The sequence below is a fragment of the Podarcis filfolensis genome, assembly GCF_964270895.1.
Source record: "Podarcis filfolensis genome assembly, chromosome: 15".
In the NCBI taxonomy this organism is placed as follows: Eukaryota; Metazoa; Chordata; class Lepidosauria; order Squamata; family Lacertidae; genus Podarcis; species Podarcis filfolensis.
The window spans coordinates 35,060,167-35,085,674 of NC_139618.1; the positions used below are offsets into that span (position 1 = coordinate 35,060,167).

The window sequence follows — 25,508 nt, forward strand, 5'->3', positions numbered from 1 at the left end:
TGCCGACCCAAATGCCTCCTTCTCAACTCAGTGGTTGCTTTTTCAGGTTGTGAGACCCGATCACGGACCTCCCACTTCAGGTCTGGTTTGAGTAGCAGACTCTCTGAATGCAGTTCATCTGCACTTGCCCTCCCCACGCAAGGGCTGCCTGGATTTCTGCTCTGCTTACTCCATCCTATAATGCTTTGCCAAGATCCTTTCCTCTCCTTTATCCACCCGACCCAACCCTGCCCTTCCCCACCTCACCTTGATGTGAAAGCTGGCCAGGGAGATGTTTGGCCGCCCCGTGGCACACCGGAACTTCAGCTGCTGGTCTGCCAGGGACTCGGCATATCGCTCCTGCCGGTGAGGCCGACCGCTGAGCACCACCTCGCGCTTCTGAAAGGCCGTGCAGCTCAGGCCCACATAGCTGTCTGGCTTGATCAGGTAGGCCTCGAAAGCGATGTTCCTCGTGTTCTGCCAAAGCAAAGTACCCGACTTGTGAGACCTGGGATGCCTCCCAGGGAGCGATGGGCAAAGCTGTCCTTTCCACTTTCCCTTGTCTTAAGCTTAGCTCTTCCCATCCATTTGCAATTTATTTATATATTTATTTTTAAAAGCCCTCCTGAAAGTTCATTGCATTTTGGTGCGCCTTTTTCTTAATATAACGGCATGTTTGCATGCAATTTTGCCTAAGACCCACATATTTACACAGTGATTTTCCCCACTATAACACATTTTCTGTGCATTATTTTCACTAATATACCCATTTCTATGCATGCTTTACCCCAGTATGTGCAATTTTTTGGAGGGGCAGACATTACTTGGTGGGACAGCTGCATTGCAAAAGTGCAAATTTTGAGGAAGGCGGTGTTTCAGTTTTCATATTGTTTCAGGAAGTGTGAATAAGGTAAATTCTCATTTAAATCGCGGACTTCCGGGTTGGCGCCTCCGGCAATGGCGGAGCTCCTCCGATCGGGAGGAACTTGCTCCGTGAAAAGCAGGGTTTGACCGCCACGGCGAAGGTGAAGACCCATTGAAATCACAAGCGGGAGAAGCTTGTGAACCTGGGATTCAGCTGGCACCTTTTGTGCCTCCCCTACTCATGGGGAAACCCGGTTTTGGGGATCTGGAGTGACATGGGGTGAGTGGCGCGGTGCTTTGAATCGACCGCTTCTTTCACGGAGTGAAGCCGCATTGCTGCTGCCGGAGAGCGCTGATTTTTTCCTGTGGACAATTGGATTTTAAACAACTACCCGTGAGTAGAACGGAAAATTGGATCTTGAAATATTTTAATTTGGCACCAAAGCAGGAAGGTTCTAAACAGGAAGTCCGCCTTCCGCTTTTGTAAATAGACTGAAGCAAAGACGCCATAAGCTAAAGCCTTTGAAAGCTTTCGACAAAGGATTAAATTTCCATTGGACAAAATCACATAACCCCCCTTGGAAGCAGGAGAAGAGGGGGGAAGTCTTGGATTTAGTGTGCCTGCAGGAGAGAGTGCAAATTAAATTGCCACTGCTCTGAACCTGGAAAAGGGTTGCCAGATGACGTTCGGGGAATGTTCATTGACAGAACGGATTGACAGTTAGCTAAATAAGAAAGACACTGTTTCCATTGTCCTCTTTTGCATTCAAAAAAAGGAGGAAAAAGTAACTGAAAATTGAAGCTATTGTTATTTGCTTGAGTCGTGTTTGAAAGAATTGTTACAAGTGGAAACTGTTTCCCTCTAGAGGGAGCATGTGAAACTGTTGCAGGAGTGTAACAGGGAGAACTCCAGCTGCAAGATAAAGATTCTGAGAACCAGAGACTGACCTTGGATATTTCAAAATGTTGATAGGAGAAGCTATTGTGACTGTATTACATAAGATAAATTATTCGCTGGAACAGCTCCATAAAAAGACAGAGGACACGATTTTTAAAACTGACAACTTGGAACAGAAAGTGACTAATTTGAGTCAAAAAGTGAGTACCAATACAGAAACAATTCAGGAGTTGGCACAGGAACATACCTTGGCAGGACAAATGGTGGAGGAAAAGGAGGAAGCTGTTGTTGTGAAACTTAAAGTTGTACAAGCGGGACCCTTAACTTCTCAGAAGCAAGTTGAGGATTACAAATCGAGGTCATTCATGATTGAACCTAGTAAAAGGTTTGGATCCCGGCTTGGATTGAAGAAGGAAAGTTGGAAAGATCCCTCTATCCAGGGATTGATTGACTTTTTTGTCATGGAATGACATTTTATGGATTTAGCAGAAATGATATAAGGAGTTAAGTACATATAAGTAATTTACCCTTAATGGGAAATAAGGTTAAAGAACATGTTATTTATAAGATGACAGAAAATAGAGAAAGATGGAAAGGATTTGCTGAAACAAATACTAGAAGTGGGATACAAAAAAGGAGGTGTGAGGAAGTCGAGGAAACAAGGGAATGAAGGATAGAGCATGGAAAAGGAGGGATGTTTTTAAAATTGTTTTTGTTTTATTTGTGTGTTTAGTTTAATGGGTTTAGGTTGGGTTTGTATTGTTCATATACTGTTTTTTTTCTCTCTTTTTTGTATTTTTTCTTTTTCTTTTTCTTTTTTTTTAAACTCTAAAAGTAATAAATATTATTAAAAAAAAAATTCTCATTTAAATCATATTTCTCCCCCATTTTTTACTCCCAGGTAAAGAGTATCATTGTTAGGCATGGTAGCACAGATCCACACTCTTGTGTCCGTCCGTCCCCCCTGTTAACTTGCAACTACCCCTTTTGTCTCAATATGAATATTTCTTACTACCCACACCTTAATATTATTCCTCCGATTGATTTGTTCCAAGCTCAACTAGTCCCTTAATAAATTGCCCTGCAGTGACCTCCTCCATCCCTCATTCCCTTGCTCTCTCCAAGCGTAGCTGGTGGTACCAGTCGCCATTTCAAGTTCCCACAATGCTACCATGGCCGCTCCAGGGCACTGTGGGAAATTCAAAATGGCAGGCAGCTCCCAGATAAGCCCATGGACAGGTTGCTGGATGGGTAACTGAGCTGACTGTTAGCACTGGTGAGCCCTGTCAAAGCGCTTGGTCCCCAGCAGCTGCCCAAGAATACTGGGTGTGTTCCTTAGTTCCAAACAGCCCGCAACCCTCCCCTCCCCATCTGAACATCTCTCGGTGTGACCTACCACGGCTATGTACTGAGAGCTGGTGCTGAGAGTGTAGGCGGCAATCTTCTCTAGAGAGCGGACGATGCTGGTGCAAGCCTTGTCCTCAATCTGAGCCATCCACAGAACGTGGTCGTCCACTAGCATCATGTTGCTGGCCATCTCCACAATGACGTCCGTGAGCTGCGGGAAGGCAGACAAGGGTGAGATCTTCCAAGGCATTGCTGGGAAAACCCCAGTGCTGCAGCAAAAGAGATGATTTAAATCAGGGACGGAGAACCTGCGGCCATTCAGATGTTGCTGGATTTCAGCTCCCAGCATTCTTGTGCCATGCTGCCTGGGGTTGGTGGGGCTAGGAGTCCATCAGCGTCTGAAGGCAGTGATAGAAACTGGGGTAGAAAATCTAGGAGCCAAATGGCTTCTAGGACCTGGGTTGTGGGCGCCAAAACAGAATGTCTACTGGCCACAGGCGGGGTGGGGGATGGGGAGATCAGCAACACTTTTATTTATTATTTTGATAAGCATGAATTAATATGCAATTCACATAAGCAACACATAGTTAATATCACATTTTTAGCAGAAATTGTTCATACATGTTTAATTTGGTGTTTACAATAAAAATACAGTGGTACCTCAGGTTACATACGCTTCAGGTTACAGACGCTTCAGGTTACAGACTCCGCTAACCCAGAAATAGTACCTCGGGTTAAGAACTTTGCTTCAGGATGAGAACAGAAATCGTGCAGCGGCAGCGGGAGGCCCCACTAGCTAAAGTGGTACCTCAGGTTAAGAACAGTTTCAGGTTAAGAACTGACCTCCGGAACGAATTAAGTTCTTAACACAAGGTACCACTGTATGGGTACCATACTTCAGCTATCAAAACACTGTACTCTTTATTGTTAAACTCCTTAACATATTGTCTATCCTTAAGATATACTTCGAGGCTTCAAAACACATTCATTTCAGTAATCCTTGAGTGTCAGCCAGGCGCAAAAAAATGGCACCCAGACTTTTTGAGGTACTCGCTAATGGAGAATCTTTAGGTGCAAAATGCGGCTGGCGCCTTGCTAATTTTGAAGCCTGTCTAGAGCCCCGCAGCTTCCCCACCCTGCTTTAAATGCAAAGAGCACGCTAGACAATGTACAGAACTTGGAAGCAACACCACATCCACCCAGCATTAGAAGCCTCCTCGATCTTAGTCGAGACTCCTGTTCTTAAAGAGGCCAGATGGCTTTAACAAGCCTGCAAGCAAGACCTGAGCACAACCTGGCATTCCCAACTTGTGCTGAAAGGCACCAGGGCCTTGTCCACTATTGCTTCCAATCCACCACTACGGAAAGAGGAATGTGAATGGGTAAAATTGATGGTAACTGCAGCCAGACAGGTTATAGCGAGTAACTGGAAAAATGCAGAAGAGTTGGGGTGAATCAATGGAGGAAAAAACTGAATAATATTATAATTTTAGAATATCTAACTGTGAAGATACACAGAATGAAAGGGCTTAAGATCAGTGAGAAAGAGGAGGATTGGTTTGAGAAGATACTGAATTATTTGGGTAGGTTTGAACAATTTGGGGCAATTAAAATGTTAAAAGTTAAATAAACCTTGTGGAGGGAGGAGTGTTAAGGTATATGGCAGTGTACATACGGTTGATTTGAATATGTTATTATTGAATATGTATATTATTGAATATTGTATACCCAATGTATCAGCCGCTTGGGGGGTTTCACTGTTTGTGTTTTGGTGGTTTTTTATATAATATATATATATATAAAACACTAAGGGCCTGTGGCCCCGAGAATAATAATAATAATAATAATAATAATAATAATAATAATAATAATTTATTTATTGTACCCCACTCATCTGACTGGGTTTTCCCAGCCACTCTGGCTTGCTTCTAACCAAGTATAAAGAAACACACCAAAATATCAAAGCTTCCCAAAACAGGGCTGCCTTCAAATGTCTTCTGAAAGTCATATGATTATTTATCTCCTTGCCATCTGACAGGAGGATGTTCCACAGGGAGGGGGCCACTACCGAGAAGGCCTTCTGCCTGGTTCCCTGTAACTTTGCTTCTCACAGTGAGGGAACCACTGTGAGAGGACCTCAGTGTCCGGGCAAGATGATGGGTGCAGAGACGCTCCTTCGGGTATACTGGGCTGAGGCCGTTTAAGGCTTTGAAGGTCTGCATCAACACTTTGAATTGTGCTCAGAAACGTACTGGGAACCAGCGTAGACTGGTTTTATATGGTCCCAGTGGCTGCTCCCAGTCACCAGTCTAGCTGCCACATTCTGGATTAGTTGCAGTTTCCACATCACCTTCAAAGGTAGCCCCATGTGGAAGGTTTCTCTCTAGGGAATCCTCTGTGTTTTGAGGCACAGAGGAAAAGACAACAGGAATCGCAGGCAAGCAGCTTGCTCCCTGCATTGCATTTGGGGAAAGCAAAGAACGTAGGAATGCGGTTACACATGACGTAGTTACCTGCTTAATCTGATCCACGTAACCAGTGAACTTCTCAATCATCTGGGAAACGTAGATGACATCCATCATGTCCGAGAAATTTGCCGCCTCGGCTGTGTAGACACGCAGCTGGTGTGCCAGGGTCAGGGCATTGGAGGCGTTGATGGGCATCTGGGAGCACGGAAAAGGGGTTGGGACCCATGTCAACATAAGTGCTTGATACATAAAATAAGAGAGGTAGCCCAGGCGTTATGCTCAGTGGCAGAGCACCTACTCTGCAGGAAGGTCCCAGGTTGTACCCCTAGTGCCTCCACCTGGGACTGGGAATACCCCCTGCCTGAAACCCTGGAGAGCTGCTGCCAGTCAGAGCAGGGTATATAAGACAATATTGCAGGGCCTCCACATTTGCTTCTCTGGGCCAGGCCAACCACTTCTAACAGAGAAAAGGACATTGAAGGCATGGCTGGCTGGGAGCTGGCATAGCCATGCCAACTGTGCAGCTGCAAGGGAGGGCAGGGCAAGCCCCTGGCAATGACAGGGGCACCCCGAGGAGCAACCCACCAGCACAAAGGTGTAGAGGACACGGGTGATATCGTTGGTGTACAAGCAGTGGGAATAGTCCCCTTCCTCCCAGTGGCCTGTGCGGTCACAGCGCCTCCACGCTTGCTTCTCCAAGCCGGGCCCCCCGTTCCCAGAGGCGAAGGGGTACTGCAGACATGACTGGTAGGCGGTGATGCCAGCCAAGGTGCGTGGCCACCTGCAGGCAGGGGGGAGAGAGGCATGTCATGAATTCTACTCAATATGATCCAGAGCAGAACTCCAACGTATAGTTAGCAGAGTAAAAACTTAAAACACGCTGCAGAATTCCAAAAAAATAGACCAGAGGCAATTGCATTTCATCCAGCAGAGCTTTAGTGCTACTGAAGGCAAATGAGCATAATGGTCACAAATCCAATACGTTCAGGATTGGCCCTGTCCATAAGAAATCCAGTTGCAGCAGACTTAATTTAAACTTACAGTAACTTATACAGTCATACCTAGAGGTTGAGGTAGCTTCAGGTTAAGCGTTTTTGCGTTGCACTCCACGGCGACCCAGAAATAACAGAGCGCATTACTTCAGGGTTTCGCCGCTCGCGCATGCGCAGATGCTCAAAATGATATCGTGACCCGCGCAAACGCGGGTTGCATTCGCTTCAGGATGCGAACGGGGCTCTGGAACGGATCCCATTTGCATCCAGAGGTACCACTGTAATAAGTCTAAACGTTAACACTAAGCATCCTATCTACAGAACACCACACCAGAAGGAAAAGAGATAGAAACAGAAAGTGAAACCCAGGCTCCTTCTGGCCCTACTTTTATAGTCAGCATGACCTTGACAGAAAGAGACAACAGAACCGGTTTAAGCCAGCTGTACTCAGCTTCTCTGAAGGAATAACCCAAACATCATGAACCTTCTGCTTGTTTCTTTCACGCAGATAAGCTTCCAGAACCCTCTTGAACTAATTAGAATAGGAAAGACCTCTACACTTCAGACTCTCTGTACCAAGAAATGCAAACTGACAAGGTGGCCATTTGGAGGGAGTGCTTCTGTAATGGGAGGCCCATCGGGCGACTTGTTTGGAGGGGAGGCAGGAGGAGATTGCACAGGAGGAGTTGAAGGGAGCATGAGACAACAGCAGGGATGGGAAAGGGTGCGACTTGATGGTTGGGAGACCAGGAGGCTGGAGGGCACAGGGGATTAGCTGGGTACCGATGGGTTCAGGAAAGCTCTTTCCAACCTGATGTTCTCCAGGCGTCGCTAGGCTGCAACTCCTGTTATCCCTGATCATTGGCAATGCCGGCCGGGGATGATGCGAGTGGACTGCCAGAACATCTGGAGGGCACCAGAGGCAGAACCCTGCTGGATTTGACCAAAGGCCCAACTAGTCCTTTTCACTGGCCAACCAGATGCCTATGAGAAGTACAGTCCTCTTATGGCTGCACCACTCTGTTTGGATGCTCCCCTGAATTTTAAAATAATAATTCAATATATGGGGTGGGTGGGGATAAGAGAGCGAGCTACAGATCCTTCTCCCCCTCCACATTAACTTTCCATGGATGGTTGGTGGCCGTTGGCTCTTTATGGGAGATGGGCTTTCTTCTGTACTTGATTTTCCATGTGAAACAGCAAATCCAGATTAAATAGGGAAATTAATATGGGATACCCTATTCGTTGAGAAAGTCAACCTATGGGCGCTACACAAAACTCACATGCATAAGCAGCAAGGTAGGTGTGGTGGCCACACAAGGAAGGGTCTCCTCAGTGGTGGCTCCCTGGTGGGGAATGATCTCCCTAGAGAGGCACGGCAGGTGCCATCACTATCTGCTTTTAGGTGCCAGGCAAAAAACAATTATTTTGCCCAAGCTTTCGACCTTTCACTGCTTGCTTTTCTTTCTTTCTTTCTGGGGGTGCCTTGAGTTGGATCTCCTCTTTTATAAATATTACCATGGAGTGTTTAAGGTTGTTTCTACTCTTGCATTTATACTTGGTTTTGATGTTTGTTTCTGTAAGACATCTTCTGTTTACCTTTGTGAAAAAGTGACGTATTATCATTCTTATTACCACCACCACCATCAACAACAACAACAATTCCACAAGAGAGTTCTGTGCAATTGCCCCGAATCTCCCACATATATCTCCCCCTTGCCCTTTGAGGGAGGGCTATAGCTATGCTATATGCAGTGGGTCCCAGATTAAGTCTCTGGCATCTCCAGGTTTAGCTGAGAGAAACCCCTGGAGAGTGACTGCCAGTCAGTGTAGACAGTATTGAGCTGGTTGGACAAAGGGTCTGACTCCAACTTGATATAAGGCAGCTTCCTATGACAGGGATTCTCTTTCCTGCCTCTCCTCATCTGCATTTGGAATAAAAATACTGGTCAGGCTGCTCCCTGATAAATATCACACAGAGTAAACGAAGGGAAGAATGGGGGCATTGCAAGCCAGTGAGCATCAAGGAAGGAGACCCCCGCTGCCTGCAACTGAATGAGAGGGTGGGGTTGGGAGAACTGGGAAAGGGATAGGGGATTGTGTCTCTAAATAGGATGAGGCCCCATGATGGGGGAGGGGGGCGGACTTTCATGCTGTGCCACAGGGTTTGAAACAGAGAAGAAAAAATGTCTGATGCCAAATGTTTTATGGAGTAATTTATTTGCCTCCCTGGAACTCTCTGCTTGGTCCAGCTGCTTCAACATCTGGCTTGCAAGACTCTTCCTATGCCTTCTCCCTCCCATGCCGGCGGGAACAGCTGGATGAAGGCATAAGGCTGTCACATGGCTACATCCATCCACACACACACACACACCAGACGCAGACATGATACAGCACACCCCTTGGGCTGCCTCTGCAAAGACAAACCCAGTTCCTCCTTTGGTTCTCGCAGCCTATTGCCCCAGAACAAAACTGGCATATGCGGTTGAAAGCAAGCTCAACCCAGGAGAACCCTAGGCTGTGTACACACCAAAACCTTGAAGTGTGTGACTTCTCCTGAAGAACCACGGGAAGTGTAGTTCCAGCACCCTTAGCAAACTACTGTTCCCAGGATTTTTTTTAGGGGGAAGCAGTGTGCTTGATGTGTGCTTTAAATGTAAGGTGCGGGCTGCAAAAATGTTTATGCCCTCCTCCACCATCACCGCGGTCTCCATCTCCTCCCGTTAGCTACATTTGATTAGGAAATACCAGAGGCAGGAGCAGGAATGGAAAGAGGCAGTGGCTTGTATCTCATCTTCTGTTTGTTGCAATCAGCTCTGTTTGCCTTCCACTACAGTTCAGCTTCCGCTAAAACTTCTTCACCTCACTATTTGCAATGGCTAAAAGTGATGTAATTGATTTCAATGAACGTCAACAGAAGAGAAACATGGGGAAAAAATGCAGTAAATAACACAATTATTTACGTTAACGTTTCCAGACTGGGAAAAAAACTCCAATGGAGAATACTGCTCATAATGGCTTGCGTGATTTACATTTCTGACGTCCGAAGAACGTGCAAATTGAGGGAATTTCTGCTCCCTGCTGGACTTCTCCAATATTTCTGGGCAGGGGATGAAATCTCAGGTCATCTCATCTGCTTTGGTCCTTTAAGCTCTCTTTTTGGTCCCAGGCAAGAGAGGACCAAACAATGAGGACATCTAAACCATTTCTCATCCATTCTGGGATTTAATCAGTTTCCAAGTTTTCCAATGGGAAGGGAATCCTTCTGCTCTCCCCCACCCATTCCAAATGCCTGCAGAGCTGCAAAGCTCTTCTGTGCTTTCCTAGGGTGTTGCATTTGTGTCACACACTGGAAGGATCAGGGGTTTTGGGTGCTGCTCTTCCTTGCCTCTAACCCCAGGCCATATCCTGCTCATGCAGAGTGCGGAGGCGGAAGGGGCCGGGATGGGGGGGGGCGGAGGGAGAGAAGACAGGCCCGCTGTTAATTTAAGCCACATTGACTGTGCAGTAATTTATATTCCATCAAGACCCTGCCAAGGTTACAGCGGGCTCCATAAGCCTTTTTTCTCTTGCCAGAGAAATTCCAACACCTCTGCTTCTGGAGCCTGTCTGCGCTGCCAGAGCCGGGCCTCTCTCGGACAGCCTCCCTCGCAACGGACCCTTAATCATTCCCAGATCCCGGTTGCCAGAGAGATCCTCAAGCCCATCCCCTCCCTCCCCTCTCCTCTGTGCAAGAGGGGCTCTGGGAGAGCAGGGATCAGGCATCCCAGGGCTACCTGCCCCCTAGCCGAACCCTCCCGCTCAAAGGGAGCTGGAGACATGGGACCCTCCGGGGCCAAGAGGCAGCAGGGATGGCAAAGAGCAAATGAATTCTCCCATCCTTGCCAACAGACAGCACATCTGTGGAAGCCCACCTGGCAAGCACTGGAAAGGGTAGGGAAAAGCAGAGCAGCTGCCTTGAATGCAGACCATCCCAGATACAACCCCCACCATCCCAAGGCAGGAATGGGAGAGCTTCCTGCCAGAAACCCTTGAGAGCTTCTGCCAGTCTGTGTAGACAATACTGAGATAGGCGAACGGCCTGACTCCTATAAGGCAGCTTCTTGCGCTTCTGCGGAAGGGATTCCCAGCTCTTTTCTGATGTGGTTGGCACAGCAAGAAATAAACAAAGCAATGCCCCCTCTTTCCCCAGCAAGTCCAATGCATCAAGCAAGAAACAAAGACTTTTTAAAGTTACCCTATTATTATTATTTTGTTACGCTGGCTTTCCTTGCAACTCCACCAGGAAGACAGGAGAGGGCGGACGAGAGAAAGCCCAACAATATTAATTTAAGCAGTTCCTGCTTGCAGCCTTCTTACGGAAATCAGCCCTGAGTGCTCACTGGAAGGACAGATCCTGAAGCTGAGGCTCCAATACTTTGGCCACCTCATGAGAAGAGAAGACTCCCTGAAAAAGACCCTGATGTTGGGAAAGATGGAGGGCACAAGGAGAAGGGGACCACAGAGAACGAGATGCTTGGACAGTGTTCTCGAAGCTACCAGCATGAGTTTGACCAAACTGCAGGAGGCAGTGGAAGACAGGAGTGCCTGGCGTGCTCTGGTCCATGGGATCACGCAGAGTCGGACACGACTAAACAACAACAAGAACAACAACAGCTTGCAGCCTAGGAAATAACCCTGACATAATACCCCTTGCACATTACAGAAGGGCAAGGGTCTAGCTTCTAGGTAATGGCAATACTGCTAGGAACCAGACTGGTATTTCAAAGGTTGGGATCATAATAGTAAGTCTGTTTGTAATTCAGCCACAACTTTCATTCTTCTTTCGAAAGTTTCCTAAAACAGGGCTCATTAAATAGCCCTACATTATATAGAGTTAAAAAAGATCTCCACTGAAATGGTACTTTGGACTACATCAGCCCTGGCAGTTGCCTCGGCCACCATGCAAACACACCAGATGAGATACCAGTTCTCCACATTTGATTTAGCGCATCCCTTCTTTCGTCCATCATGGAATCATGAGGTCTAGAAACCTGACTTAAAAATAACAGCAATGGAAGCTGGTGTTCCTTACACACGGTCTCATGGAACCGGGCCCGGCACATATCAGCCTGGCTTGCTTAAGTCTTAACTCAGGCCCTGCCATTCCAAGGCCCTCTCTGGTCCAGATCCCCATAGACTCTCCTACCTGAAGTCTCCACGGTTGTTGGTGACGCGCTCAGCTGGGCAGTATGAGGCTGACGTCTCCAGAACAACTATTTCGACCTTCTTGCTAACGTTGCCCTGAGCAGTGGAGATGGTGCACTCCCATTCGCCGCTGGCTGAGACATGGATGTTGGACAGGATAAGCTCGCTGGGGACAGAAAGGGCTTTTAGAAACCATACGAGACTGAATGGTTGATAGCTTTTAGGAAACAGGTATGAGGGATTTCACAACTTTCAAATTCCAAAAATGAGGGGTGCTAAAAAGCTATAACGTGCCTGAAGAATTCAAAAGGCTTAGTATAATTAATATAATTTAGCTTTGTTTGGTAAGTAAAACGTGTGTAAAATCACTAAAAATGATTGTCAGGTACTTGCAGTTATATTATATATTAATATTATTGGGTTTTGTTTTTATTTAGCATTACCTGACATTTTCTGAATGTGAAATTAAAATTCTTTGGTTTTTTGAAAGCAGTTTCTGTGCTTTTTCATAAAAATGTAGACTTACCAAGCTACATGTTGTCCAATCACAAAAATATTATCGGATTTGAATTCCTCACACTCAAAAGAAATATTTTTTTTTAAGACCCCTCACTGAAGAAATGTGCAAAAATTAAGTTTCACCCCCTAAAATGCAGGAGAATAACTTCCTATCTACTTTTGGTCCAAATTTCTAACGTTTCTTTTGCACTGTAGAACCTGTTGTATTCTGGAACTGTGGCTTTTTGATCAATATGCCATGCCAATTTAGCTTTTTCATCAATATGCTGCCATGTCACGCAAAAGTTGCTGTAAAATGGCAGGGAAGAACTGTATGCTGGGATACCACCCCAAATTGAGTCATGTGAAATTACAATGCGAAACTCCCACAACTTTCCAAGTTAACAAGGTTGCAAATTGATTTTTTTTCCTGGAAACAATTAGCACAGAAATGAGTGCTAAACATCTTCTAGATTCCATTAGATTTTCAGGAACGGCTTTTATATCATGTGAAAGATCACATAATATGTGGAAATTATCAGGTGAGAAAACAACAGGAAAAGAGAATTAAGTGCTGTCTGAATACAGTCTAACTTAGTCTGCAATTAAACCCAAGCATATGGAACTGAAACAATGCAGCTTGACACATGAAAATAAATATATTAAGATACAGGAATTAAAAATGGCATATAAATTCAGCCAAAATGTATTGCGGCTCCTTAAAGAGTAGGGATGGGAGAGAAACTCAATTCAGTTTGCATTTAAAGGCAAAACTACTGTATTTGTGTTTTCTGAAAAAAATGTGTGTACTGAAAACACAGCCATCCTTTGAGACTTCTCCAAATGTTTCAATGCAACTCTCCAGTCAAGTAAGGCAGTAAAAAATGCATATACTGGGGTAAAGTATGCATGAAAATTAATATACAGCAAATGATAGAAAATAACTTTCAAAAATGCATGATATTAGGGGATATTGCTTGCTGAAATTAGTCAAAACCACATACAAAAATGTTTTATTAGGAGAAATTCACACTAATATGCTGACAAATTTCCACAAGGATTTTTTTTTCTTTTTAAGTCACAAATAGTTGTGGAAATGTGGAGAACTGAATTTAAGACTGGGAATGTTAGAAACATGACAAACTGAAATAGAGAGATTTGTCCATCCCTCTTAAAGATTAACAATTTTTTTATGGCACAGCTTTTCATGGATTCAAGCCCATGAAGCCTTGCATCTGATCGTGGGGACCTCATGAAAGCTTATGCCATGATAAATTTGTTAGCAAGTCTCTCAGGTGTCTCAGAAACCCTTTTGATTGTTTTTTGCTTTGTTGTAAGCGACAAACTTTTTCGTAGCAAACGTATTTGTGGCAAGAGGCGAAGTTTTTTGTCTGCTGCAAGAGACAAACACTTTACCCTAACCCTTCTGGGAACAACAACACGTTAAAATAGTGTGATTAGCTGTGATTCCTCTGTTGCAGGGACTTGGGTTAGACAGCCGTTGGGTCCCTTCCAACACTACAGTTCTATGATTCAGAATATTTTGAAAAGCTTGTGAGATTTTTTATTTGGTTAAAAAAAAGAAAGAAAAAAAGAAAAAAGGATTTACCTGGCACAGAAATGATCACAATATTGGCAGCAAGTGGGTCTCCCCAGTGCCGGATTTATGTATAAGCTAAACAAGCTATAGCTTAGGGTCCCACTCTCTTGGGGGCCCCAAAAAAATTTAAAGGGAAAAAAACCTGGATGTACATTTCCAAAATATAAGATAAAAATAAAAATAAAATAAAACCTACATACAGCAACAGTGTTTTGTGTTGTGTAGGCTCCTATTTGTTATGTGCAAATGGCTTTAGATACCTTTTAGCTCCATAAATTACCATATAGCATATATTCAACACAAAAAACGGCGACAATTTGTTGTTGGCGAAGGACAGCTGGACATATAAAGGGCCCCATTACCTTCAGCATCTTAGGGCCTCATCAAACCTAAATCCGGCCCTGGGGAGTGATACCCAAAAAATGAGGTGCTGAAATTGAGAATATTCTCTCTTGATTCTTTGCCTGTTACCTGTCTAACCATGGATGGGATTAGACCTCCACGCAACCTGTCAAACCCTGAACTGCTTATTTGTCCTTCTCTGTATCCTTCCCAAGGAACTACAGCTCACCTCTCAATAGAGCTGCAATTCCCAGCACCCTTCACAAACTACAGTTCCCATGATGCTTGTGGGGAAGCCATGTGTTTTAACTGTATGGTGCAGACGTGAAGTTTCTCCCTTTCCCCAAGGCAGCAAAGCCCCCGTACCTCGTGATGAAGGTGCAGTCGTGGACGAGGCTCTCCTCCAGGATGATGCCGTTCCGTTCATCCCCCTGCACCAAGGCACGGTTGTGGTACCACAAAATGTGTGTGCTGTTGTCCAGGTAGCTGGCTGTGCACTGGAAAGGGAGGCGATCGCCTTGGAAGACCACTTGCCGTAAGGAGGGGATGAGCAGGTGGGTGTGCAGCTCTGGGGTCCCTTCTGCGGGAGGGAGAGCGAGATCCCACTCAGGTTGTGTAGGCAGGGAGGGAAGGGTGCTGAGACCAAGACGGTCCCAGGCCCTGCCATGCAAAGACGCCAACTTGCACACAGGTGCCTCTAACACAGTTATGTCTTGCACATAAGGTGGAAAAGTGATAATCAGAAGTTTACATAAAGGAAAGCTCATTTAGGCAACCACTTATAATTACATAGACTGAGCAAATTTCCTTCTGCTTCTGTCAGCTATGGAGAGTGTTATGTACTAGATCAATAGAATCCAGAATGCAGCAGTCTGATTGGTCCACAGGAGCCACCCATTCTAGCTCCAGGTGGAAGTTAATCAGCGACCTGATTGGCCTGCAGGAGCAGCCAATCAGGCTTCTGGAGGAGGTGAATCCGCAACCTGATTGGCCTACAGGAGAAGCCTGGAATTAGCCAATAACGCGGGGCCCATTGTGTAAATAATGTATATATAGCTAGACGTTTTGGGGAAAGTTTCATTCATTGCTACTATGAGCTGAATAAAGAGCATGAAATTCACACTCGACTCCAAGAAAAATACTATTTAGAAAGGGAAGCCGAGGGGTGCCCAAAGTGCCTCAACGAGGACTGAACATGAACTGAGCTTGCTCTGTTACGGCAGGATGCTGCCCCTTTTCAGGGTCGGAAGGAAAGCGGGATGGTTTGTTCTGCAAGACGATGTGGCTGGCGAGCTGGAACAGGGCCACTCCCACCCTGCACAGGTTCCTGCCGGTCCCACTAGTAAATAAACACACCCTGCCCGTCCAGCCGAGGGCCTCACCGCAGCGCATCTGGCTTTCCCGGATGTTGCGTAGCAGCTTCCCGTGCAGGCTGCCAGGGTAGATGCACAGCGTCTTGTCGGAGATCTGGACGGAGCGGTTTTTGGACCAGGCTGAGACCCAGCGCATGTTGCAGTCGCACGTCAGGTATTCGGTGGCAAAGTCACTGGAAGGGAAGGAACAGAGCCACATGCTGGGATTAAGCAGAATTGTTGTGCGGGGAAAGGGGTTGTAGAAGACAACAAGAGGAGGCCTATGTAAAGAGCTCTGTGTGGAGTGAGCTCTTCTACCTCAAAGACTGGATGGGTAGCATACAGTCATACCTCTTGTTACATTCGGTTCAGGTTACGTCTTTTCAGGTTGTGTCCCGCAGCAACTCGGAAGTACCGGAAAGGGTTACTTCCGGATTTCGCCGCTCGCGCAAGCGCAGATGCGCAAAATGACATCACGCGCATGCGCAGAAGCAGCAAATCGCAACCCGTGCGTGCACAGACACGGGTTGCGTTCCTTTCAGGTTGTGAATGGAGCTCCGGAACGGATCCTGTTCGCAACCAGAGGTACCACTGTATTCTGCTTTCAGAACTCCAACCTGGTCCAACCAGAATTTGCGTATGTGTGTGTGCACTTTTCTTTGATGAATGCTTTTGGGGGCATTGGGGGGGGGCTTGAGAACTGCATCACAGAATTTTGGTAAGTGTGAACCTTGAAGGGAAGCTGTGTTTTGGCTTGTGTATTAGTTTGTGAAACATGAACTGTGGAGGTATGCATTAAGATGAGAACTAAATGGATTTCTCCCCATTCCTTCCCTACTTTGGAGTTGATAATGGCTCTAAGAAACGGCAAGTAAGGAAGCTCTTCCAGTTTTAGCACCTAATTGGCACTGCCAGTGGTGCCCACATATCGGCTGCTGAACCATCTTTTCTCTAAGTTGTTTATGTTGCAATTACTCTGTTTTTCAGGTTTTTATATTTTGTAAACTGCTTAGAAGCCAGCTCCGGTATTAAGTGGCATAATATTTAAGTAATTATAATAAAATGGCTATGAAGAATTCTCTTCCCCCTGTGTTGTATTTGCAACATTTTAGACATGTGCTGCTTTCTCCTAGCTAGCGCCTCCATTGCCATTATGAAAATGGGTTTAGGCACCCATCAGTTTACCATTGTAGTATCAATAGGGGTGATTTTGCTTCACAGGAAAGCTGAGCAACCATCTATGGCAACACAGTTCAAAAGGTGTCCACCACAGTGGAGGCAACACATCAGGCTCCCATGCTCCACTCCTTGCAGAAGCTGAAAGCATGTCCCCATGACTTCAGAGACAACCACAAGAGGTTCCGAGGAACGCCCTCATCTTGCATGGGGAAGGGGGACGCTCTCATCCTCTCAGCCCCACCCTGCTTAGGACAGCAAAACAGCATGATCTGGCACCAGCCATGACTCACATTCAACCCAATCCCAGCACCGACTGCTTAAACAGCGGTTCTCAACCTGTGGGTCCTCAGATGTTGTTAGACTACAACTCCCATCATCCCTGAGCTCTGGCTTTGCTAGCTAGGGGTGATGGGAGTTGTAGTTCAACAACATCTGGGGACCCACAGGTTGAGAAAGGCTGGCTTAAGATGAAACTCAGTTGCCTCTTCCCTGCCTGCCCCTTCTTTCAACATGCAGGAGAGGATATACTCACAGAACTTTCAGAGACAGCAGCTCATCAAAGACCCCACTCTGGATGCTGGAGAAAATATTCCCTGACATATTCCTGTGGAAGAGGAGAATGAACAAGTCGTTTGAGTGGGCCAGAGTTGGCCAAGCATGCTCTTTCACTTGATGGCATGATGGGAACATGATTTCTGTTACAGTGTTGGTGCTTGCATGTTCTGGACAGGGATAGCCTAGCTCTGCTCACCTCAAGGTTAGATTACAGTGATGTGTTATATGTGGGGCTGCCTTTGAAGACAGTTCTGACACTGCAGCTAGTGCAGAATTTAGTGGCCAGATTGTGGACTGGCAATAGGAGGACTGATCAAATAACGATCCTAGCACAACTGCTTTGGCTGCCAGTTCATTTCCAGACTCAATTCAAAGGGCTGTTTTTGACCAATAAAGGACCTTAATACCATAGGGACTGCTTCTCCCCACATGAGCCTAGCCAAGCCCTGAGTTCATCATCTGAGGCCCTTCTTCATGTGCCCTTTCTGATGGAGCTGCAGAACATGGCAACATCAGAATGGGCCTTTTAGTGGTGGCTCCTTGGCTGCGAAATGTTCTTCCAAAACTGCCACCATCATTACCAGTTTTGAATAACCAGGGCATTCTTGTTCACCCAAACATTTGGGGCTTGATTGAGTCACAGGGTATGATTATATCCAAGCTTGAATTGGTGTTTCTTTTTTGTGGGGTGGGGTAGGATTTGTTCTTTTTATGCTATTGCAAGATGAATGCTTCTAGTTAATTAATGTTTTTTAATTCATTTTTATATATTTGCTAAATTTTGTATTATGTATGCTTTTATAATAGTAAGTTGCTTTGAGGCATTTTTGCAGCAAGCAACAAATAAACGGAACATAACATGTGTTTTATCATATGGGCCGTAGCTTGGAATTGCTGGTCACCATCCTCTTTGAAAGGAAGTCCTTTTCATAAGCAGCAATTCAGTGTTGTCTGGCTCAATGCAACCAAAGAGTCAATAACCTAAGAAGAGCCCCGTTGGTTCAGGCGAAAGGCCCACCTAGTCTACCATCCTTGTTCTCACAGTGACCAACCAGATGTCTGTTGAATCAGGACCTGAGCACAGCAGCACTCACCCCACCTGGGATTCCCAGCAACTCGTATTCCTAGACCCACTGCCTCCGACAGCAGAGTGAGAACATAGACATTGCAGCTAGCAGTTATAATAGAAGACCAAAGCACAACATTTTGCAACTTGCATGGACAGGAGGTATATCTGTGACAGCAGGGGTAGACAACTTGGTGCCCTCCAGATATTGTTGAACTCCAACTCTCATCGACCCTAGAAAATATGTGGTCAGAGATTATGGTCACTGTAGTCCAGCAACAACTGGAGTGCACGAAGTTGGCCACTTCTGCTTGGCAGCCAAGGAATCGGTCTGCTGAGCAAAGATTCAGTCACTAACATAAATGCGGAAGACTTTGGGCCAAAGGACACCCCCACCACGAATACTCACAAGCGGATGAGGCTGACCAATCCCTGGAAGATGCCGGAGCTGAGACACCCAATGCGGTTGTTGGAGAGGTCCCTGTTGAATAATCAGAGGAGGCAAAAGAGCTGTGAGAGGACTGTGGAAGCCACGGGCAATGCCAGGAAGAAATGCAGCCCACAGGACCCCGAGGTCAAACTAAAAGGGGCATGATGGCTCAATGAGTAGTCCATGGGCAAATAGCAGCCGCTGCCATGTCATCCTGACGTTTTGCAAGCTGTCTTCTCCAGGATATCTGCTTTTTTCAGTGGTATCCAAACTTTCTTAAAGAGGGTCAGTTTTCTTGAAGTGAAGGGCCATGAGGGCTGACCAAAGGGCCAATCAAAGTCGCTGACTTTTTTTAGGATTGAAGTTGTCAAGGTTTTTTTAAGGGCAGGATTAAACCAACCAGCGGGCCAGATTAGGCCCCCAAAACCAACTTTGGACATGCCTACTGCTTAGCAGGGACGGGGGTGGTGCTGTGGGTTAAACCACAGAGCCTAGGACTTGCTGATCAGAAGGTTGGCGGTTCAAATCCCCGTGACGGGGTGAGCTCCCATTGCTCGGTCCCTGCTCCTGCCAACCTAGCAGTTCGAAAGGATGTCAAAGTGCAAGTAGATAAATAGGTACAGCTCTGACGGGAAGGTAAACGGTGTTTCCATGCGCTGCACTGGTTCGCCAGAAGTGGCTTAGTCATGCTGGCCACATGACCCAGAAGCTGTATGCTGGCTCCCTCGGCCAATAAAGTGAGATGAGCGCCGCAACCCCAGAGTCGGTCACGACTGGACCTAATGGTCAGGGGTCCCTTTACTGCTTAGCAACATGGAGAGGGTGTGAGAAATGATGTCACTGGAGGTGGATTTTGCTGAGCATGAGAATCTAGGTCTCTTCAGGAGCCATTCCTGAACAGCCCCACACCCTGACCGCTGGAGGGTGTGGGGCTGCAGATGCCAGCCTCTACACCTGGGTGTGCTGTCCTCACTCACTCTTCTCACAAAGGGGCTTATAAGCCTCCCCATATTTGGGAAACCAGGTGGAGACATTGGGGGTGGCGCTCATGTAGTTGGAATGCTGTGTACAGGAATAAAACTAGAACGATTTGTTCTTGTGTGCTAGCATCAATTGAGATTCTAGTTGGGAACTCACTGGATGGTCAGAGTGATGTTGGAAGCAGCAGATACTGTAGGAGGAGATCTACCATGGCAATTCATGGCGGTGAAATGACAATTGAATGGAAGACAGGGGCCATGCCAGAGATGGCCAAGGGTGGGAGAGAACAGCCCTTTGACATCTACTTTCTCCCTCCCTGCCATAGTCTCCAGTGACAGAACAGGCAGACAAACTGAAATGGGTTCAGAGAACAGCAGCAAAGATGGCCATGGATATGGAAAGCAGTGCCCTGATGTTTTATGACATGGTAATATACACCGTATTTTTCGCCCTATAGGACGCACTTTCCCCCCTCCAAAAATGAAGGGGAAATGTGTGTGCATCCTATGGGGCAAATGCAGGCTTTCGCTGAAGCCTGGAGAGCGAGAGGGGTTGGTGCGCACCGACCCCTCTTGCTCTCCAGGCTTCAGGAAGCTATCCGCAAGCCTTGGGAGCTCTGTGGGAGTTCCCGTCGGGCTCCCAAGGCTTATGGATAGCCGCCTGCATCCCGAAGCCTGGGGTGCGCTGCACAGCGCGCCCCGGGCTTCGTGCAGATATCGGGCAGCCCCACAAGCTTGGGGGACAGCGGGGAGGCGGAGCGCCGCCATCCCGCTGCTCCCTGACCTGGTTTTTTTTGGGGGGAAATAAAGGAATTTCCCCCCTTTATTCCCCCCCCCAAAAAACTAGGTGCGTCCTATGGGCCGGTGTGCCCTATGGGGCGAAAAATACGGTAAATACTTTTTGATATACTTTATATAAATAAATACTTTAAATGCTTTAAAGGGATAAATCTAATCTCACAAGAGACAAGAGTTTGAAGGAAGTAATGGAGGAGAGAAGACTGGAGGGGGGAAAAGCATGGTAACATTCTTCAAATACACAAATGGTTGCCACGAAAGGCTTGTTCACGCATCACACCGAACTCAGGTACAAGCTGTCTCTACACATGTGCAACTGTTTGTGTGAAACAGCATACACTTGTTCATTGGCACAGCTCAACTACTGTGCCCACTGATAAAGGAATGTGCCCATCAGCATGTTGCATGAGAAAAACTGTACACGTGTACAGATATATTTGATTGTACACCTATTGAAGATCACGTGGGGAAGGCAAAGGTTTGTTCTCTGCTGACCCAAAAGGCAAGATTGGATCTAAGGGGCTTAAATTCCAAGAGGCAGTTTCAGCTGAACATTAGGAAAAACTAATGGGCTGCTCTGGAGTTGGGAGGGGGGGGGGCTTTGAGAGGGATACTTACAAACGCTTCAGGTCCGAGAGGCCTAGAAAAGCTCCAGGTTGGATGATGCTAATCAAGTTGTTCTTCAGGTCTCTGGAAAAAAAGGAGGAAGCCACAAAAAGGTGTTAGGAAGGATCTGAGTGCCATGTTCCCGATGGGCACATTCTTACCGAGGACTGGGTGAAATTCCTCACTCCGTATCACTGCAACCAGGCTGCGCCCATTGGTGGACCAGAAAGCAAGGAAGCCAACGGTAGGCAGAGCTGGAACCAATGACAGGAGGAGCCAACTAACTCACGTTTTGTCCCCACCCTTCTCCCTGCTGTTTCCTAAAAGGGCAAAACTGAGACTGGGGGGGAAGCTGGCAGCCAGGCCCCTCTTGGTCTGGCTTAAGAAGGCAGGCAGACGGAGTCTGGCAGAGTTAGGCTGGGGGGCCATTCACCCAAACGGACCAGTCTCCACAGGCTATGCCAACATTTTCTGTATATACATATATCTAGCCATTCTAATCAACCAAGTGGTTTTAAAAACAATTATTACAGATTAAAGCCCATATAACTTCCCCCCTTCCAGCGGGGGGTTGTCTCTTGTTTGCTATGTCTACAGTGCCATCATTTGTGATTTTGTTTCTTTCACTTTTTATTTTTCCTGGCAAAAAGGGGAGATGACAACTGCATTTTTAAATGAATGAATGAATGAATGAATTCAATCTTTGAAGTGCTCCCCCTCCTGGCCCATGACAAAAAGCAACTATTTTTTAAAAAAATTAAGGAGAGCCCTGTTGGTTCAGACCAAAGTCCTTGTGCAGCTTAGCAGCATGTATCACACAGAAGCCCAAGATGCCTATGGGTTACCCAGGAGGAGGACACAAGAACGTGCTGTTCTTCCCCTGCAACTGGTGATTCAGAATCATGACGCTTCGGATCCTGGCAGTAACATATAACCAGAATGACTAGTAGCCATTGATAGCTTATCAGTCATGAATTTATCTAATCTCCCTTTAAGGTCAGTAGCGTCTTATGGTAGCAAATCTGGCTCTCTGTCTGCCTGTCTCATTCATATGTGTGTGTGTGATTTTTTTTTGGGGGGGAGGTGGGTGGATGAGCAAAATAAAACACCGAAAATGGTGGAGGTAGCAAGCCAGTTTCCCACAAATTAATCAGAAGAATGGTGCCAGTACATTTTGCCACATATCTCAGGTTCTGCAAACACTAGAAACTTTGGGCCATATCCAGCCAAGCCGTACTCATAGTAGACTCGATGAAAACGACGGGCCTAAGTTAGCCATGTATATTCATATAATTGGGATTATTCTGGGTAGGACTAGCGTTGGATAGAATAATAGGATCATAGAGTTGCAAGAGATCCCAATGGTCATCTACTTTAACCTCCTCCATGGCAGGAATCCTGCCCACAGCCATCTCTGGGTGGGTTCAAACCACCAATGTTCTGATTGACAGCCAAACACACTGCCCCATTGATAACCCTCTGTGTGTGTGTGTGTGTGTGTGTGTGTGTGTGTGGTAGGAGTCCGTGGGTTATAGTTCGTCCAGAGGGGATAGGTTTTCCTTCCCTTGCTCCCCACGGACACGTACGTGTGTGTGTGTGTGTGTGTGTGTGTGACACAGTGCTCTCATCACCTCCTATCTCACCATTACCTGTTTCTTTTGCATCAGGAGAGAGAGATGGGGGAAGGGGAAGGGCAAACACTTGTGTAAGGAGGAACTGCAGTTAAGCACATGTTCACTGATCTTCTGGATAAGAAGCCACAGCAACCCCCAGGCTCCTGTTCATCAGACAGCAACTTCCCCCTTTCCTTTCCTTTGCAATATAGTGGTGGATTTTCACCGCACGGAAATTAACTTGATGGGTAGAGCCTAAAGGCGTTCACTACCGTTAACCTCAAACATCAAAGGATGTGTACAGCTTCAGGAGGTTCGTTATTGTTCTGTAATTCATTAAGAGCCCTTGTCTGGGTTCTTCTTGCCCCAGTAATGGTGGCTTCTTCTCACCGCTCAGTGTTTACACTGTGTAATAAAAAAACAAACAGCACAGACTACCCAGCCCACCCAAGCGCCCAGAAGACCTCGTGTTTTAGTATTATAAGAGAGGGAGGAAAACTTCTGTCTACTTTCTATGCCATGATATAAGAAGTATGCATGAGTGGATCTTTTTTCCTGGATTAGATGATCCTCTTAGTGACCAGTGGTGTCCAAACTTTTTGAGCTTTTTTTACGATTTTACCCCAAAGTTGTTGAGGTTTTTTTTAGGATTTTACTCCAGGAAATAAACTGCCACAGGGTCTGGATTAAACCGATCCGGCCCAATCGCCTTCTAAATCCGGCCAGGATGGTCCAGGATTCAGCGTGTTTTTCAATGAGTTGGGCCTGCCTGGTGTTTGTACATGAGTTGTACATGTGTCCTTTTATTTAAAATGCATCTCTGGGTTATTTGTGGGGCATAGGAATCTGTTCATATTTCCCCCCCAAAATATAGTCCAGCCCCCCACAAGGTCTGAGGGACAGTGGACCGGCCCCCTGCTGAAAAAGCCTGCTGACCCCTGCCTTAGTCCCTTCCAACACTACAGTTTTATGATTCTATGATATTGCATTTATACCCCCCCCCCAAAAAAAATCGCATTGCATTTCCTTCACATTGAAATGAATGGGGTGCAAGAATGCAACGACAACCTATTTTACATGATGATGAAATTACTTAAACTGACGCAGCAGATGGTGATGCAAATAGTGTCATTTTCAGTGGAAGGTTAACTGCAGCAGAATGGGAACAGTGCTGCATGAGGTAAATACAGAGCAGACTAGAAAATGATGCATCCTTATCTCCCTAGTGACGCAGCATGCAATTTGGATTTGATATCCTGCTTTATCACTACCCGAAGGAGTCTCAAAGTGGCTAACATTCTCCTTTCCCTTCCTGCCCCACAACAAACACTCTGTGATGTGAGTGGGGCTGAGAGACTTCAGAGAAGTGTGACTGGCCCAAGGTCACCCAGCAGCTGCATGTGGAGGAGCGGGGATGCGAACCCGGTTCACTAGATTACGAGACTACCGCTCTTAACCACTACACCACACTGGCTCTCTTTCAGAGAAGGGCACCACATGATTACAAAGGTGAGCAAATCCCTTCCATCCACTACCACCTCAGTGTCTCTAGATTCAGGGCCGAAGTGCAGGCACTTGGCTCTGCAAGTTACTCATTTCAGAAACTCGCTAGCGATAAGATCCTCCTTCCAGACATCAACCTACTGCCGTTCTCTCTCCTGCCCCCGAGTCTCTACAGAGTTTTGCAAAAAGAGGAGATGAGCAGAGTCACGCACACCACATTGTGCACAGCTGCTACCCTAAATCATACTTTAAAGGGGGGAAAGAACAAAAGCAGCAGGAGAAACCATCCCCATAATCCCAAACAGACAGCTGGAGCTAGAAATCAGGGTTGGCAAGCACTAAAAAAGCTCTTCTTCAAATGCTGCCTGCCCTTCCTCCCAAATGTCTGTGCTGGGAAAGCCGTTTTCCCTGAGATCATAGAGAGCCACATCATTCAACATTCCTCAAAGGGAAACAGGGGCGTGCTTGCAGCATCCTGGACTAAAGATCATTACCCAAGTTCACCACTCCATAGTTTCATGGAAGTGGGACCTTAACAAAAGGGTGCAGCACAGAGTGCTGACATTCAGGGTCCTAACCAGTCAGCCTGCCCATTTCCAGGAGACTCCATTCCACCACTACTCCTTTTCCTCTTTGCTTGCAATGATCAGTCAGCAACTCCCATCAACCCCAGAAAGTGTGGGCAATGCTATGGGGTGATAGGATTCAGAGTCCAGCCACATCTGAAAGGCCACAGGCTCCCCACCCCCATTTTTAATGCATGCAGAATAGACCTATTTTCACCTTCTAAGCATATCCGCTGGACATCTGTGAGCCTTTGTGGATGGTCTTGCTGGCCTTGGCCCTGATCTCCCCTCTGTGGTTGCTGTATTTGGGGCCAAGGAAGAATTTGCCTGCAGACAGATTGGGCTGGACTGGGTTTTTTGCCTACCTCATAGCAACCGTCACAACTTGCTGGTGGAAAAAGGCAGTGGGTCACATCCTTAGTCTAATAGAAAGGTTGGGGGGGGGGGGTAAGGAGCTCCACACACCCCTCTTTATAATCAAAGTAAGAAAAGGGGAATCTCAGATCAACTTGCTGAGAAATATCCAGCCCAGTCTTTCCTTCTTGTACTTGAATCAGAAGACAGGCGTAGGACCTATGAAAGCCCACCTGAAACGTAACGTCTAGCTGCCGCTGTTGCTACTATTCCTCAGAGGCCACAGAGGTAAAATGCTACCTTACAGGCAAAATAGATGCTTGGGGAAAGG

The 25,508-nt window shown here is 46.5% G+C and overlaps 1 protein-coding gene across 1 annotated transcript in view; it reads right to left on the minus strand.

Annotated features, from left to right (window-relative positions):
* ADGRA2 (adhesion G protein-coupled receptor A2) overlaps positions 1 to 25,508 on the minus strand; it is a 117,287-nt gene that overhangs the window by 16,252 nt on the left and 75,527 nt on the right. Inside the window, exons 3-12 of the mRNA XM_083588348.1 lie at positions 21,154 to 21,225; positions 18,737 to 18,808; positions 17,239 to 17,310; positions 15,558 to 15,721; positions 14,542 to 14,755; positions 11,737 to 11,901; positions 6,142 to 6,337; positions 5,602 to 5,751; positions 3,138 to 3,299; positions 247 to 456 (exon numbers count right to left, since the gene is read on the minus strand). Coding sequence (XP_083444474.1) covers positions 247 to 456; positions 3,138 to 3,299; positions 5,602 to 5,751; positions 6,142 to 6,337; positions 11,737 to 11,901; positions 14,542 to 14,755; positions 15,558 to 15,721; positions 17,239 to 17,310; positions 18,737 to 18,808; positions 21,154 to 21,225 — 1,477 coding nt within the window. The remainder of the gene's footprint in view (positions 1 to 246; positions 457 to 3,137; positions 3,300 to 5,601; positions 5,752 to 6,141; positions 6,338 to 11,736; positions 11,902 to 14,541; positions 14,756 to 15,557; positions 15,722 to 17,238; positions 17,311 to 18,736; positions 18,809 to 21,153; positions 21,226 to 25,508) is intronic.